Here is a 15,759-nt window from a genome sequence, read left to right as displayed (position 1 = left end):
ATGAATGTGTGATCTGTTCTCTTTACACTATTGACGATTCATTGCATGCTACATTAAGACTCCAATACGATAAATTGTATTTAGTCTTAATCATGATTACAGTACCAAGCACACTCTAGACAACGTGATTAACTATTTTTCGTTACTTCAGCATCAAAAATACATTTGTATGGCGCCTATCGTTTCTAAAGCCATGACTAAACGTTTTCTTTGTATTTCATTCAAACTTCATGACATGCTTGTTGCCTGTCAGTAAAATGTGTAGAAAAATTGCGCAAGAGGGAGAAAAACTTCAAAAACTAAAGTACAGCTTATAACACAAGTTATTTAAATCATATCTTACATTTAATAATCTAAGTTGCATTTTTGCATTCGATAATTAAAAATCAACTGTACGATTCGAAACTAGTTCCGTTTGCGTTCAAGTCAAGAACTCTACCGGTTGAGCATCCTACATTATCCGTGAACGTTCTAAAATATTCTACTTGTTCCAAACAATAGGTGCCAATGCCCTGTGCTTTGAAGGCATTCTCTTTGTCCCAAGATTGACATGCTTAATTGACGGAATGAAAACAAAAGAAGTCACATGACAACTACATTTCCAGGGCCGTCTCGGTCACTGATCAAATGTTCGAATTTCAATTCAATTTTAATGTCTAGGTACGAGTCATGTCCATTTCCTTCCACGTTTTACTTTACAATTCATTTGTCATTTGTTGACGTGAATAACAAATGAGATTTAAAATAAGTGAATGAAGGAGTAATTCACCCATAAGCGATTCACCATCATATTTTTCGACTGAGTTTATAAATCCTAATTTTATATACGCCAAAAAATGATATTCCAAAGAGAACCACCTCGACCGTGGCCTTCGTAAAGTTATGGCCTGATACTGACCAAAAAATGACGTCAAAATGCCAGTCTTTTGCCACAAAAAGAAAAAAATCGTGAGTTGTATTCAATAGTTCAACCAATGAAATAACTTGTTTCCATGAGCTCTACTAACGACAACTCACTAGGCGATGCAAAAACCAAATAATGACGTCAAACTGCCAGTCCTTTTGGATTTCAGTTTCAGGCTATAACATAACGATCGCTACGCCTCGACACGAGTTTTCTAAGGCCCTTTAGACGTAAACATGCGTATTTGTTTAGTGATGAGAATAGCAAAGTAAAACTTCGTCTATTATTTTATATACATTTTTCTTTTAGGGTTTCTCTGTCTTCGTCTTCTCCCCTTTTCTTTTTGGGAAGACTTACATAATCAAAGTTTGAGCGTAACGCAGCGCGAGAAAATGATCTTTAAGGATTCATTTTCTTATGAAAGAAAAACATGATAAAGAAAGTTGAACACAATCATGTTTTCTCAACGTGTTATTGCTATGTGGCATCCAATCGATCACCTGCGTAAAAAGTTCGCCTATTGAACAATTAGAACATTATGATTTGTTCATTAAAAAGGAGACACAATTCATTGTCTTTTTTTTTATTAGAACAGTTGGTCGACAAAATGGTATTCCAAGCTGGTTTGTCTGTAAAAGTTGTTTCACACAACAACAGAACAGGTTTTGTTCTAAAGAAAATAGTATGCACTTATTTACAAAAATCAAACAAAGTGCACGTCCATATAAAATCGTTACTATTTTCTAGAAAGAATACATTATTAAAAACATTGCAACTGCGCTATGCACTTGAACAGATGAAGGTAAGCAAAGAACGAATACTCTTCAACAGTCGGAACGTCACTGCCCTCGTAATGACGCATGGTAACCTAGTAACTGGCTCTAAACTCTCGGAACAATGGCGGACGCCCTTATGAAATATTTCTCCGACGGGCATAAAAGCGTATCCAGAGGAAAAAACCCATAAATCTGATCATGTTTTGACTTTTAGACATTCTGATCACAAGACATACGAAAAGTTCTAGCCAGCATGAAGAATAAAATGTACCGAGATGGTCACCGTTGCTGGGCGATGTGACATCAGACTATTGAATCCAATTATGAACGTTTTATGTATAAACATTTCCCGATGATTTCAAATGAAAAACCCAATAATACAACACCATGTTTGGCTGAGATAAAGATAAATTAGCAATGACTATGAAAAATGTTTTTTTCTCTTTTTGAGGAAAATTTTTGTCTAAAATCAAAGCCCTATCTCCACTGAGTAAAAATGTTTTTGAATTTTGAAAATCCATTCATAAATAAACAAGTTATGCAGTTTCAAAGGTGTTATTTATTTGGATGACCCGCAAAGAGGGAAAAAACGCGAAAATATGGGACGCTTTTTCGGCATTTTTTTTCGACCTTTGGTTGTATCTTGCGTAATAAATGGATTAAAAGATTGAAACTTGAAGAGCAAATTAGGATGGTGTTTTGTAAAATACGGGAAAAGTACTCGTCATATTCATATGAAATTTTACAACCAAAAAAAGAAAGGTTCATGTATTACCTTGTCAGCGACAAAACCTCCACGCCCGGTAGTTTTAGAAATATTTTACTCCAAAGAGTAAAAATCTATTTTTAACGGTCTTCTGGTAATCGCACGAGTTTTGTCGCTTGACATAATCTAAAATGACCTTTTTTCTAACTGTGTGCCAACTTTCAGTCATATTCATCGATAAACAGCTTCGTAATTATTTTTTTCAAATAGCATATACGAAACGGCTTCGTCCCATATTTTGACGCGAATTCGGGCACCTCGTGAGCTATCCATTGCTAGATAAATGCGTCGACAATTTAAAAGAAACTACATATCATTATGGCTTGAAGGACAATTGATGTGAAATGAAGCATGACAATCACGAGCAAACTCATGTGTACTCATGACTGATTCATTACATGATCAAACAAGATAATGTGACATTTCCTGAAATATATTTTAAAAAGTCGAATTATTGAATGTTTTGAGAAAATACAATTTGATGATGGCAGACAATTGTGAGCCAGTAATAAAGAGAACGTATTTTGTGAACAGTCCACAGTATATTGAAAAGAGAAAGAAAAAGGCGGTTGGCAGGTTGCAGCGGAAACAAGAAACAGCATTTAGAGAATCTGATTGGTGTTCTAAAAGTACATACCCTTGTGTATATGAAAATGCTAGATAAAGGAATGATTTTATAATGCATGCCTGCGCAAATTACAAGTATAACGTAACCCTATTAATGTTTTTTTTTTATTGAGCATTTATATAGCGCAATATCCACTTAACGTGCTCAATGCGCTTTACAAGGGGACCCTGGTCAACAGCAACATTTAACATGTAGGACGAGACATGACGCCTGTTAGGCGATATTACAATTTTTCGGACAAAGACAACGCTGTTAACGGCCAGGTACTCATTTTACACCTGAGTACGGTGAGAGAATGTGAGTAAAGAGTCTTTTCCAAGGACTCAACTATGCGCCGAGTTATGTTATCTGATACAAGCTCGTTTTCGAATTGTTTTCGTTGGGGGTTGGGGGGGAGGGGGTTCTGGTTTTTGAAAACGCAACATATCGGTTGCTTTTTAACAAATTGCTTGTTTATGTTTTGTTTTTGTTTTGTTTTCCGTTTTTGGGGAGGTATTTTGTTTTGCATCCTTTTTTTAAAAAAATGTTTTTGTTATTATTATTTTGTTGTTGTTTTTTGGGAGGGTTTTGTTGGGTTTTTTTTTCTCTTTTATTTGGCGTCTTGCCTTCTTTTTGCTTTTTTTACATGATCAGTTACCTACCTGTTTGTCATCCCACTTTACTTTCAAGGTAAATCCAGTCACACAGTCTGGATCTATGCTGATATTTCTAATTTAACAGATTTGTTTTCCATAAAATAGTCACAACCAGCATCAGCATCATAATTTACTCAGGATCATTAGAATTTAAACTTTCATTAGAAACATCATTTATTTTCAGAACATGCATACACAAACTCATATCTCATTGAAATAAATACATAAATTTACGTTCGATATAACATCCTTATCTACACATAAAAATAATAAAACAACCTCCACCACAACACAAGGTAATGAATATCGTGTCCCATGGACGTTTATTCGTTACCTTGATCGCATAAACCAAAAGATAAAGATCAAATGTCACCGACGTACTTACAACAACAAGACAAAGCAAAATTCGTGGACTGGCACTGACTTAAACCTTTAGTAAATTTACACGAGCAAGCTTACTGCCCAAACAGCGTGTTGTTCAACGAGATTATTGGCCTGCTGTAGCTATGGCCACTCTTCAAGAGATAAGAGGTAGAATGATATTGTCACACCGAATCACAACTTTATCCAAACATAAACACGGCCAATCAATTCGACCTCGGCTATCTATAATTCTAGACTACCTGCCTTACCGCGAACATTATACGCGTTCAAATGTACAACTCCTCTACAATGGAGAACAACCGTTTGCTTAATTCAATGGAAAAAAATCACAGCAAAAGCACAGTTAATGTCATTACTCTGAAGAAAAAAAAAGTGAATTCATTGTAATTGTTATTCCAAATGTTATGATGAATAATTAAAAATGAGAATGTGCTATACTGTCACAAGTCGAGGAACCCTTGTTTTTATATGAAATGTGACGAAAGGAGCAATGACATAATGTCTCGAATTTTGTAATATAGAAGAATTAGGAAGTATTCGAAGAAAAAAAAAAGGAGGAAATAAAGAAAGAAAGAAGAAGAAGACAGGAGGAGATCTGGATGAAGTAAAGAGAAAGAGAAGAGAACATTGACGGAGTACAAAACGAGTTATTAAATGAAATTGTTAATATAAACATAGTTACTAACACAAAAAGATACCTAAATACAAACAAATATTTGAGCAATTGATTAACATCGATTTACATAGTCATGCTGTTCTTTTCTCTGGCTAGACTTTGTGGTTTTGTGGTATGGCACTTGCTTTCGGATCAGTAGGTCCTGGGTTCGATCCTTGCTCGGCGCATAGTTGAGTCCTTGGAAAAGACTCTTTACTCGCATTCTCTCACCTACTGAGGTGCAAAATGAGTGCCTGTCCGTAAACAGCGTTGTCTCTGCCGGAAAAATGTGTAATATCGCCTAACAGGCGTCATGTCTCGTTCTACATGTTACGTGTTGCTGTTGTGACATTTGTAAAACGCTTTGAGTACATTTAGTGGATATTGCGCTTTATCAAAGCTCAAGTCATTTTGTTTTTTGTTTATTTTTACTAATATGAATTGAGTACTCTAGGAAGAGGAAGCTAGTGGAGCGACAATACATTTATAAACAGACGATGCTACTTTAATGGCATTAAAAAAGAATTCTTTTCAATCATAAAAAGAGAATCAAAATTTCAAAATAGAGTAAGTAGTGTCGTTTAAATATGGAAGATTAGAGACCATACAGACCATTCATATTTCACTTAAGGTATATTATTGGTTTTGATTAAAGGCAACAAAATGCAAACAACGTTGAGCTGTTTCTTTGTTCAAGAATCACCACCTCTAGTTTTCATTATAATAATAATAAATATACTGTATCACATTTTAACTTTTGCAGGATCTTAAGTTCCATGAGAAAGTAAATAGAAATATTATTGTAAATATTATACTATGTAAAAATGTTTGATAATGTCCAGAAAAATAACTTACATAGATGTAAAATAGAACTAAAACAGACAGTGATAAAAATGCGCAATATAAATGCCATGTATTATTATTATTATTATTATTATTATTATTATTATTATTATTATTATATATTATTATTATTATTATTATTATTATTATTATTATTATTATTATCATTATTATTATTATTATTATTATTATTATTATTATTATTATTATTATTATTATTATTATTATTATTATAAAATAAATAATAAAATCCCCTTCCTTCATGCCTAAGGGGAAATTTGTGTTTAGGGTCTATTTCAAGAGAAGAATGGAATAACCCAGGCGTCAGCCGCAGTGCAGTGCCGTAAAGTGAGCTAGGGCGAGGTGAATTGCTCAAGTCCACACAACATGACGGATAGTCGATCTCGGTACCTTTTGGGTACCAAGCAAATACCGTATCGCTGAACCTCGCTGCCCCCTCATTTTTATTATTACTATTATTATTATTATTGTTATTATTATTATTATTATTATTATTATTATTATTATTATTATTATTATTATTAAGTATGTAGTAGTAGTAGTAGTAGTAGTAGTAGTAGTAGTAGTAGTAGTAGTAGTAGTAGCAGTATAGAGTAGTGTTGTTGAGTAGTAGTAGTAGTAGTAGTAGTAGTAGTAGTAGTAGTAGTAGTAGTAGTAGTAGTAGTCGTATTAATACAAATAAACTAGAATAAGGCAATCAACTTATATAGATGCAAAATAGACCTAAAATAAATTAATTATAATATGATAATCACTACATTCAGAAACACAATAGTCACCCCAAATGAATAAATTGTGGTCTTTTCATTAAAGACGCCATGGGCAAGAATTGGTTCCAAAAGTCTTCCAAAACTGTTAAGCTCTTTTGAAACCAAAGGTATAACTGATCTCAAACTCAACCGGAAAAACGTCTCTTGGAGATTGTTTTGAGTGAATTATTGTTTTATGATTTAATACGCCTTACTGAATTCAGATTTTTATCCTTTCGTTCTCCTCTTCAAAAATGATCAAAAGCATTCTTTCCACCGGCAACATAATATGCCAAAACATTTAAAACTTGTATACATTGACAATAACATTTTCACAATTGTATTTGTTGTGACCTCATGAAATGGAGAAGCAAGAAAATTTTCCAACGTCTTTATAATTCTTTCAATAAAGATCAATACGCGAAGACTTTTGATGTCAATCATCTCTATTCATTTAGAAAACAATGAAAATGAAAGACCCCCTGAAAACCTGTGTGGTCTTTATAAATGATTCATTTCATAACAACAAAGCTTTCAGCATAATAGTCTTTAAAACTATTCGTTTACTGTCCTTTATAACAATGGGATGTTACAATCAGCTTTACGTGAAAATATTTTTTTTTCAACTGAATGTCCTGGACAAAAGCACCAATTGATAATAGAAATAATAGCGTTTCGATTTTTGCTTTCTGAAATGAATAATAACAACATTCACGGGAACTGTCAAATAGAAGGAATACAGTTGACGTCACAACTCATTCTTATTGTTTTTAGATCGCCAGTAGTAGTAGTAGTAGTAGTAGTAGTAGTAGTAGTAGTAGTAGTAGTAGTTGTTGTTGTAGTAGTAGTAGTAGTAGTAGTAGTAGTAGTAGTAGTAGTAGTAGTAGTAGTAGTAGTAGTAGTAGTAGTAGTAGTAGTAGTTAGTAGTAGTAGTAGTAGTAGTAGTAGTAGTGGGTAGTAGTAGTAGTAAGTAGTAGTAGTAGTAGTAGTAGTTGTAGTAGTAGTAGTAGTAGTAGTAGTAGTAGTAGTAGTAGTAGTAGTAGTAGTAGTAGTAGTGTGTAGTAGTAGTAGTAGTAGTAGTAGTAGTAGTAGTAGTAGTAGTAGTAGTAGTAGTAGTAGTAGTAGTAGTAGTAGTAGTAGTTGTAGTAGTTCCTGTTATACAATATATTTAACTGAAAATATTAAGGGGGGGGGTTGGGATTTTTAAAAATCCCTATTATATCAGGGAATGCTTTATGCGGCTTTTCATTGTTTTATCTCAGGGTATTCACGCCAAAAACGTCATAGTTGAATGGACATGATTGCATTGTAAATAGGGAAGATATTTAATAGGTGACTGGAACTCTTCTAGATAATAATTATAGGATTTAAAAAAAAATAAAGTGTAAGTTGCCAGGTCTGGAGAATATCTAAAATCGCAATGCAAATGAACAAAAAATATGGATGACATATTCTGTCCGTCTATTTCTCGATCTATCTATCTATCTATCTATCTATCTATCTATCTATCTATCTATCTATCTATCTATCTATCTATCTATCTTTCTTTCGTTCTATCTATCTATCTTTTTTAACTTTTATTATATATATTTATGATTTATATATATATATATATATATATATATATATATATATATATATCCATATATCTATCTATGTCTCCATTTATTTATTTGTTTATCTACCTATAGATATGTCTACATTTCTGTTCTATTATATCTATGTATTCCATTCTATTTATTCATTTATTTATTTATTTATTTATCTACCCATATGTTTGTCTCATCCTTAATAATCAACAAAATAATTCCTACGTATATATCTATCTATTTAGTATGCTCACCTCGTTTATTTTTTCCCGCTCCTGCAGCGCTGTTACTCCCTTCCAACAGCGCTGTAGGAGGTAAAAAGCAAAGGAGGTGAGAATACTAAATAATTCGCGGTCCAAAGATGCTGTCGAGCACTCTGATGTGATTCAAGCTTAATCCCTTCAACTATATCTATTTATATATCCATCTATAAATTTATGTAACTTAATAAAGTGTATGTGTGTATGTATGTATGTATGTATGTATGTATGTATGTATGTATGTATGTATGTATGTATGTATGTAGGTATGTATGTATGTATGTATGTATGTATGTATGTATGATTATGTTATGTATGTATGTATGCATGCATGCATGTAAGTATGTACGTATGTATGTATGTATGTATGTATGTATGTATGTGTATGTATGTATGTATGTATGCATGTATAAATATTTTATATATTATATATATATTATATGTTTATATTATAAATATATTATATATATATATATATTATATATATATATATATATATATTTATTAATATATATATATATATATATATATATATATATATGAATATATATATATAATATATATATATATGTTTATATATATATATATATGTTTATATATATAAATATATATATATATAAATATTTTATATATATATATATATATATAATATATATATATATATATATATATATATAAAGACAAATCTATTTATTGACGATTTCTGTCCCATTAGAAAATCCAAGGGGTGCGTTGAAACCAAAGAGTTTTATTCCACAACTAGGGCACGATCCACATGGAAGGGTAAGGAAATATGAGGCGAAGGGGGAAGAAAAAAATAATTTAAAGACGGTGTTATTCATTTATCTAGACGTCTAGAAGAATACATATTATATTATGCAAAGAAAAAAAGGAATAATTTATGTCATGTCAATAATAAAAATTGTTGTAAATTGAATCGTTTAAGGAATGTTTGAAGAGTCTTATTTATTTTCTAATCAAAGTAATCTTAAGCCCTAATGCCAAACTATCAAGATCAGACAGCCATTCTGATATCTGAAAATCTGTTTGTAAAGTGTTGTTTATTCTGACATTTACCTAGCTTATATTATGTATATTTATTATATTACCTATGTTTATTTTGTTTTTCTTCGAATTCCTTATCTTTAAAGTTCTCTCTAACTGCCTTGTCCTCGTGCGACATTCTTTTTTTTTTTATTTATGGCAAGAAATGAACAGGCAGCTAAATTATTATGTTCAAAGCTCGAACACAAAAGCTAATTTATTCTTTAACTACTATTATCCTACCGGTTCTTTGGTGGGACAGCATTGCATTCTATTTTCATATATGTGAATAGCTATCTCACACTGGTATTAAACAGAGTTGATTGTGATGCTAACAATTAGACATACATTATAGATATAATATACATTATAGATAGACTCAGGTCTTTGTTATTCTTCTTTGCCATCCGCGTTTATGAGTGATTCTCACTAAACTGAATTAACCAGACTATAAACGATCATGGTTACACATAGTTTTGTGTGTTGTCCGTTATTTCCGGATGGCAATGTTGTGAACGTCTTAGCCAAGCGCATACTGTCTATAGTCAAAATATGAAGCTGACTTTTAAAACGTCCTATGTCACATCCTGATAGAAAATGAGTTAACATTTGGACTCAATAGAATCACCAGAGAAAAATTGGAATTTCAAAACACCCAGGTTATTGTTTAATGAGGCACACAAGACAAGTATTTTCCTAAGTCAATAAATAAAAGACAAAAAAGAGGTTTTCTTATGAAAGATGAAAACGGGACTTAGTACCTTTTGAAAATCACCTACTCATATTATGATTAATAACTTTACAATAATTTAAGAATGACAGAAGTACTATGTAGTTTATTCATAGCCTAAGTATACATATTTGCACGTCTGATAACCGATCCCAATTACGGGCTTGAATTAACATTGTTGTTATGGACAAGATTTACGTCATTATTTGAGGTTTCCATTACAACTATGAGCCCAAAACGATTTGGGATATCAAACCTATAAACAAGTCGTTCATAACAAATCTTTAAAAAGTTGTAATTATTTACAAAACCATATGTAGTTTGGCTTTGTTGGGGTTTTTGGGTTTGTTTTGTTTTGTTTGGGTTTTTTTTGTTTTTTATTTGTTTGTTTTTTGGTTTGTTTTTCTTTTTTTTTCTTTTTCTAAAATTTGTTTGTTTGTTTTGTTTTGGGGGTTTTATTTTTTTATTTTTGTGGGAATGGGTTTATCATTGTTTTCTTAAAATGTTAATGTGCTTATTGGTAACAAATTATATACTCAATAGCAACTTACAAGAGCGTTATATTCTGCCTGGCACTACTGGGCAGCCTGTGAGTCCCCATATCCTCGTGTATGGCAAAGGGATATTCCAAATAACTGCGATGCATGTCTTCAAACATTGTCTTTAGACCTTGTATAATCCTTCCATTTTCGCTTCGTGGTATGAATCTTTACTAATTTTGGATCCCAATTTCATATAATATTATTACGAACGGCCATATTTCCAGCGTACAATAATATATTCTCAAAAGTTTAAAATTGTCAGAATAACAGACTAAACAATCCAAAAAGAAAAGCAAAATATATGAAATAAAAACTTTTTTAAAACATGAGAAAACCATGCATTCGTATATTTTGGAAGAGTGCTTAGTAGAAAACGATGCAGTTGAAATGCGCCGATGCATAAATCAGAGGAAATAGGTTTGATCTCCACACGAATGATTTGCTATTTAACAAGCAGTAGCAATCATTGTGTTCAAAACAAAGTTTACACTCTTGCACACAACAAATAAACACCGATATATGCACATGTCCCCATCAAGGTAAACAATACAAAATGGCTTCTCCAGAATTCCAATTTTGAATAATTACAATCTGATCACTTTTTTATGATACCATTCCGAGGGATTATTTTTCATATTTTTCATGTCTTCTATACGTCGTGTCCTTCGAGCTATTAAATATTCCCATGGCAGTGTTTTATAAATACTTGGTTGTATTCATGGGTGACCAGCCAATCAATATTTTAATACAATCAACTCAGGATATGTCGAATTCGTGTAACTTCTCTGGCAGTCTTGTCACGATATTCTTGCTTTGGGAAAATGTTTAAAGTGTAAAACTAATATTCCAGTTTTATCTGCGTCCCACTTGTCATCATTTAATTAATTTTTTTTTAGTTTATATATGACCGTTTTATCGCTAATGTTGGCATGAAGATAAGGTACAAAAAGATAGGATACTACAATACAAAAGTTTCGGCACATGCCATTTCGAAATAAAACATAGTCAACCTATTTTTAAAAATAAAAGACATGACCCCGCGAGGTCCCAGGTTTGAGAGTTTTTGCCAAGATGAGGGGCATTTAAATCGATCGATATTTGAAGGACGAGTTTTCTGGTAATTTTTAAAAATACGTTTCTTTACAGAGAACTGCAGTTAACTGGTTAAAGTTAACGTTAAAGCAGTTTGATACCGTAACTTTTGACGATAAACAGTGTGGCATCGGATAAGATGGTTTTTTGTTTTGCTCTGCACACATACATTAAAACGCAATCAACTGCATTCCGATGTTGTAGCTGTTGTATTTATTGAACTATTACTTCGTTCATAAAAACCACTGAATGGTTCCTTTGTGATTATTTTGTGAAATTTTGTTTGAACAGAATATGTCAATTTGTATAATGCTTGGGCTGTGTTCATAATGCATAGGCATCGAAATTAATAAATCGATATTATAAGATATTTACTTCACACTTGCCTAATAATCAAATGGCTTAACACTCGATTGAACACCGTAGGGAACTCTTCTACATGAAATAAATCTTTCGTGGTTGCTACACTGGTCACGCATTCTATAAAAGTGAACCCAATAATTGATCTATCGAATACATCGATCTGCTTTACAGACGAGATGGTGCATTAAACGCTTTTCTAGTTTTCTAGTTTAAAATTTGTAAGACTCGTCGGAGTGATCATGTAAAGAGGAATTAATGGTGCAAAACGTAAAACAATTGCATGCTAATGGAGTCCGAGTCCAAAAGCTGTCTTTCTTAGAATCCTATAACTTTTAAAACCTGTTAAAATATACATAACGTTGTACTAGGGTATACGTGAGTTTATTCAAAATGAGAGGAAAAAAGTGTTTCAATACGTGTTGATAACTTCTAAATTTTATATTATTATGCGAAAGTTGTTTGACTGTCTCGTACGGGGGGAGGGGGGGGGGTGGCATCCGGGAGTGAATAAAGCAAGTCAACTAATAACATTAATACGAATTTGGGTACCATAGAAGTTTCAGTTTATGTTCATCTTCGTTTTGTTTAGGCAACATATATGGTAATCAAGTACCAGCGACTTTTATTGACATAATGATATTATGGTTTGGGTTTAGGATTTGCTTCGTGTTTTTCTTTTACATCGTTAAAACGGTTTTGTTTTCTGTCTTAAGTCAAAGAATTGAATACAAGTGATATTACTCAAAAGTGGTCTTGCCAAATCGATTTTACAAACCATAGAATCTCAAAAATCAACTGAATGTCAAAATGGCACTTCTTCGCCTAAAACAAATGACTTGAACATGCGTCATCCAACAGATTCCGGGGAATGGTGAATAGGACTCGAACCCTGTACTTTTTGGTTACGATGCGAATACCATACCACTGATCAGGCTGTGGCTAACCATTTCATTCAAAATAATTATGAGACACATTGACTAAAATAACTCATTTCTTTACTAACATCAGAATAACAAATAACATAATGGTCCTTCGGTGGGTGGCATAAATATTTGCATATATCTCATGTCTCATATCTATTCGCTGTCTGGTAACAATTATTAGAGGAACATTGAGAAAGATGAAAAGATTCAACCTCACACTTCACTAAATAAATAGCAAAATTTCATTTTCCCACACTGCTTTTTCTGTTTCTTTGATTGTTTTATTTTAAGGCATTGCTGGCCACAAAGTAAAGGCAATCTTACAAATAGCTGGGGGGAACACGACACGGCTCAGTTTGTTGGGAGGAGAATATCATATGTTGTCTTCTTTATCTAACATAGTTTATTTTAACAACTGCGATATAATTAAATTAACACACGGACTTGTAAATTGAAATAATACCGTTATCCACTCCGAATTAAAACACTGATATTATCTTTTTTCTGGGAATTTATAGGAAACAAAATCAATCTAAAAATCCAGAAACTCCATGACACATTACAATTTTTATTAAGAAACATAGTCAATGTATTATATCAGGTCTGAAAACCGAACGCAATTATGGGATCAATTTAACATTGTTGCAATGGACAATATTTTGCATTGGTTTTAGAGTATTTCCATTGCAACAGTGAGTCCATAACTAATTGGGTTATCAGACCTAGAAATAAGTATACGTCAAACGTAGCATATCGACCACTATGGAAATAATTTCTACAAGCCCAACAGTTGATCTGAAACTAATGTCCGTGAATGAAATGAATCTAAAAGATCAAAACGGTGACACAATTTGTCATAATATACATTATATGGTTGAGTGGATTGCTCGAATTATACCTCACAGATTGCATTCACCCCTTTTACCTATTTGTATTTACATATTAATCATTTGAAAGGGTAAATCTCGGGATACTATTGAGTTTACGTTCGCTGACTCTTTTAACTTTCCCTCTTCAAATACCGATCAAGAATTTTTAAACGCAAACATAACCGCAGACATAGAACGACAAATCGTATACCTACAAATTGCGTTAATTTTGAATGTAGAGTGCAGTAGCTTTGCTACTGACTGGGCTGTTCTTTTTCTTTTCTTTATCTCTTTAGTCTCTACTCCAAGTAACAGGCTTCATTGAGGCCCAAATCGCATCGCTGTTTATGCTCTCTTGGTGAAAAGGATTAGGTTTGAAGTTATAACGAGATGAATCGGGATACAATATGATCAGAAAGAAATAAAGTTCATCCATTAAACCTACTGTATACTTTAGTGGTGGTTTTGGGTCTAATTATTAAGAAAATCATTCAAAAAATGATTTTGAGAGTTTGGTAGAAAACAATATAAATAATTTTATCGAAGTGCAATTTTTTTAAATTTACTATCTAGCTATAAAAAAACACAGTCGAAAAAAGTAGAAGTAGTAAGAAAAGTGTGAAAAACGGAAAGCTATTTTGCTATTTTCTAAATATGTCAATTTTCTAGGGGTACTGTGTCAAATATTTCTCAGAATCTATTCCATAAAAGTGTCTGAACATTTCCACAGTAATCAATGTATAATGTCACCAAAGAGATATGTTTTGATAAGGTATGTGTATTTTGATTCATAATCCAAATTATAAGTTTTTAACATCAATTTTGTGATAAAATCTTGACTCGCAACTTTGTAATGTTCTTCTTCAAATCTCATAAGCTAAAGTTATAAAATATCACTATGGTGACACAAAATGCTACAATGTTGATATGAGGGAAGAATATGGAAGTTATTCCTTCATTAGCATTTGAGGAAAATATGCCATATTTTTTTATGCCAGACCCCGAATCAGGATGCAAAACAGGTATCAACTTAAATAATGTATTTTTTCACCAAAAAAAATGTTGTGATTAAAACCGCAATAGAGAGGTAATTATTCTTTTTTATAGAAAAGACCCAAACTGCCCCATAACAGCATGTTATATCAGGAAAAAGTAGCGGAAATAATAAATATTATCTTATTTATCCTTCAAAAGAAAGGAGGGGACAGATCTGTATAAGGCAGGTTTGGGAAAGACTAGGAAACCTCTTTGCGCGGGGTTTGAACCTAACGCCTACAGAAGAAAGCATCCATTAATTGAATGACTGGAACAAACCATCACATAGACTTCTATAGTGCTATCCAGTATTCTATAAACATTCATTGAGAGTAACTTTTTTCCAAAAATAAAACTGTACAAAATCCCTCTTTTACGTGTGTCCTATATATAAATAAAGTCCTACTGTTATAATACTGATCACAAGGCAACATTCAATTAAACTGGGCATAACACGAACGACCAGACGTCGACTGATCAATGTTAAGCAATGCCAGAGAACTGGGTGGAAAAAAAAAAGAAAAAGAAAAAAAATCCTCAAAGATTGGCAAGCGCCACGTCCACGAATATTTGATCACATGACATCATCGATGGGAGTACACAGAAATTGGAAATCGATCGCGAGAGAAACAAAAAACATACAGGACCGCAAATCTAAACTTAATCGATTGAATATTCAACAATATTTCATTGCTTTCGATTATTATATTTTTAACCTTCGGTATAACAACTGTATGAAAAGCGACATATCCATGATGAAGTATCCCAGCGAAGTTTGCATAATAATATGAGTAAATGTGTCAAAACTGCAATGCTTTAAAATAAAAAAAAAAATAAGCAACCTATTGCATACATATGGCATAATGTTGATATGAAAAAGATGAGAATTTGACATAACGTCAAAATTATAAGATTTACGTATTAACTTGTCTGCGGGATTTGTAATCAAAT

The 15,759-nt window shown here is 32.3% G+C and overlaps 1 protein-coding gene across 8 annotated transcripts in view; it reads right to left on the bottom strand.

Moving 5' to 3' along the window:
- Positions 1-15,759, bottom strand: part of LOC144972762 (coiled-coil domain-containing protein 154-like) — a 105,159-nt gene that overhangs the window by 77,269 nt on the left and 12,131 nt on the right. For 2 of the 8 annotated variants that reach the window (XM_078914371.1, XM_078914366.1), the window contains exon 1: positions 10,536-11,201. The exons of 5 other annotated variants lie outside the window; for them this stretch is intronic. In XM_078914371.1, the coding sequence (XP_078770497.1) occupies positions 10,536-10,642 (107 nt within the window). In that variant the 5' untranslated portion in view covers positions 10,643-11,201. Of the gene's footprint in view, positions 1-10,535; positions 11,445-15,759 lie in introns of those variants that run through there. One more of the 8 variants, XM_078914367.1, reaches the window with a different exon arrangement.

Source organism: Berghia stephanieae, chromosome 5, assembly GCF_034508935.2.
Source record: "Berghia stephanieae isolate SIO BIC M18660-M18661 chromosome 5, UCSD_Bste_1.3, whole genome shotgun sequence".
Taxonomy (NCBI): domain Eukaryota; kingdom Metazoa; phylum Mollusca; class Gastropoda; order Nudibranchia; family Aeolidiidae; genus Berghia; species Berghia stephanieae.
This window is presented reverse-complemented; position numbering and strand designations above follow the sequence as displayed.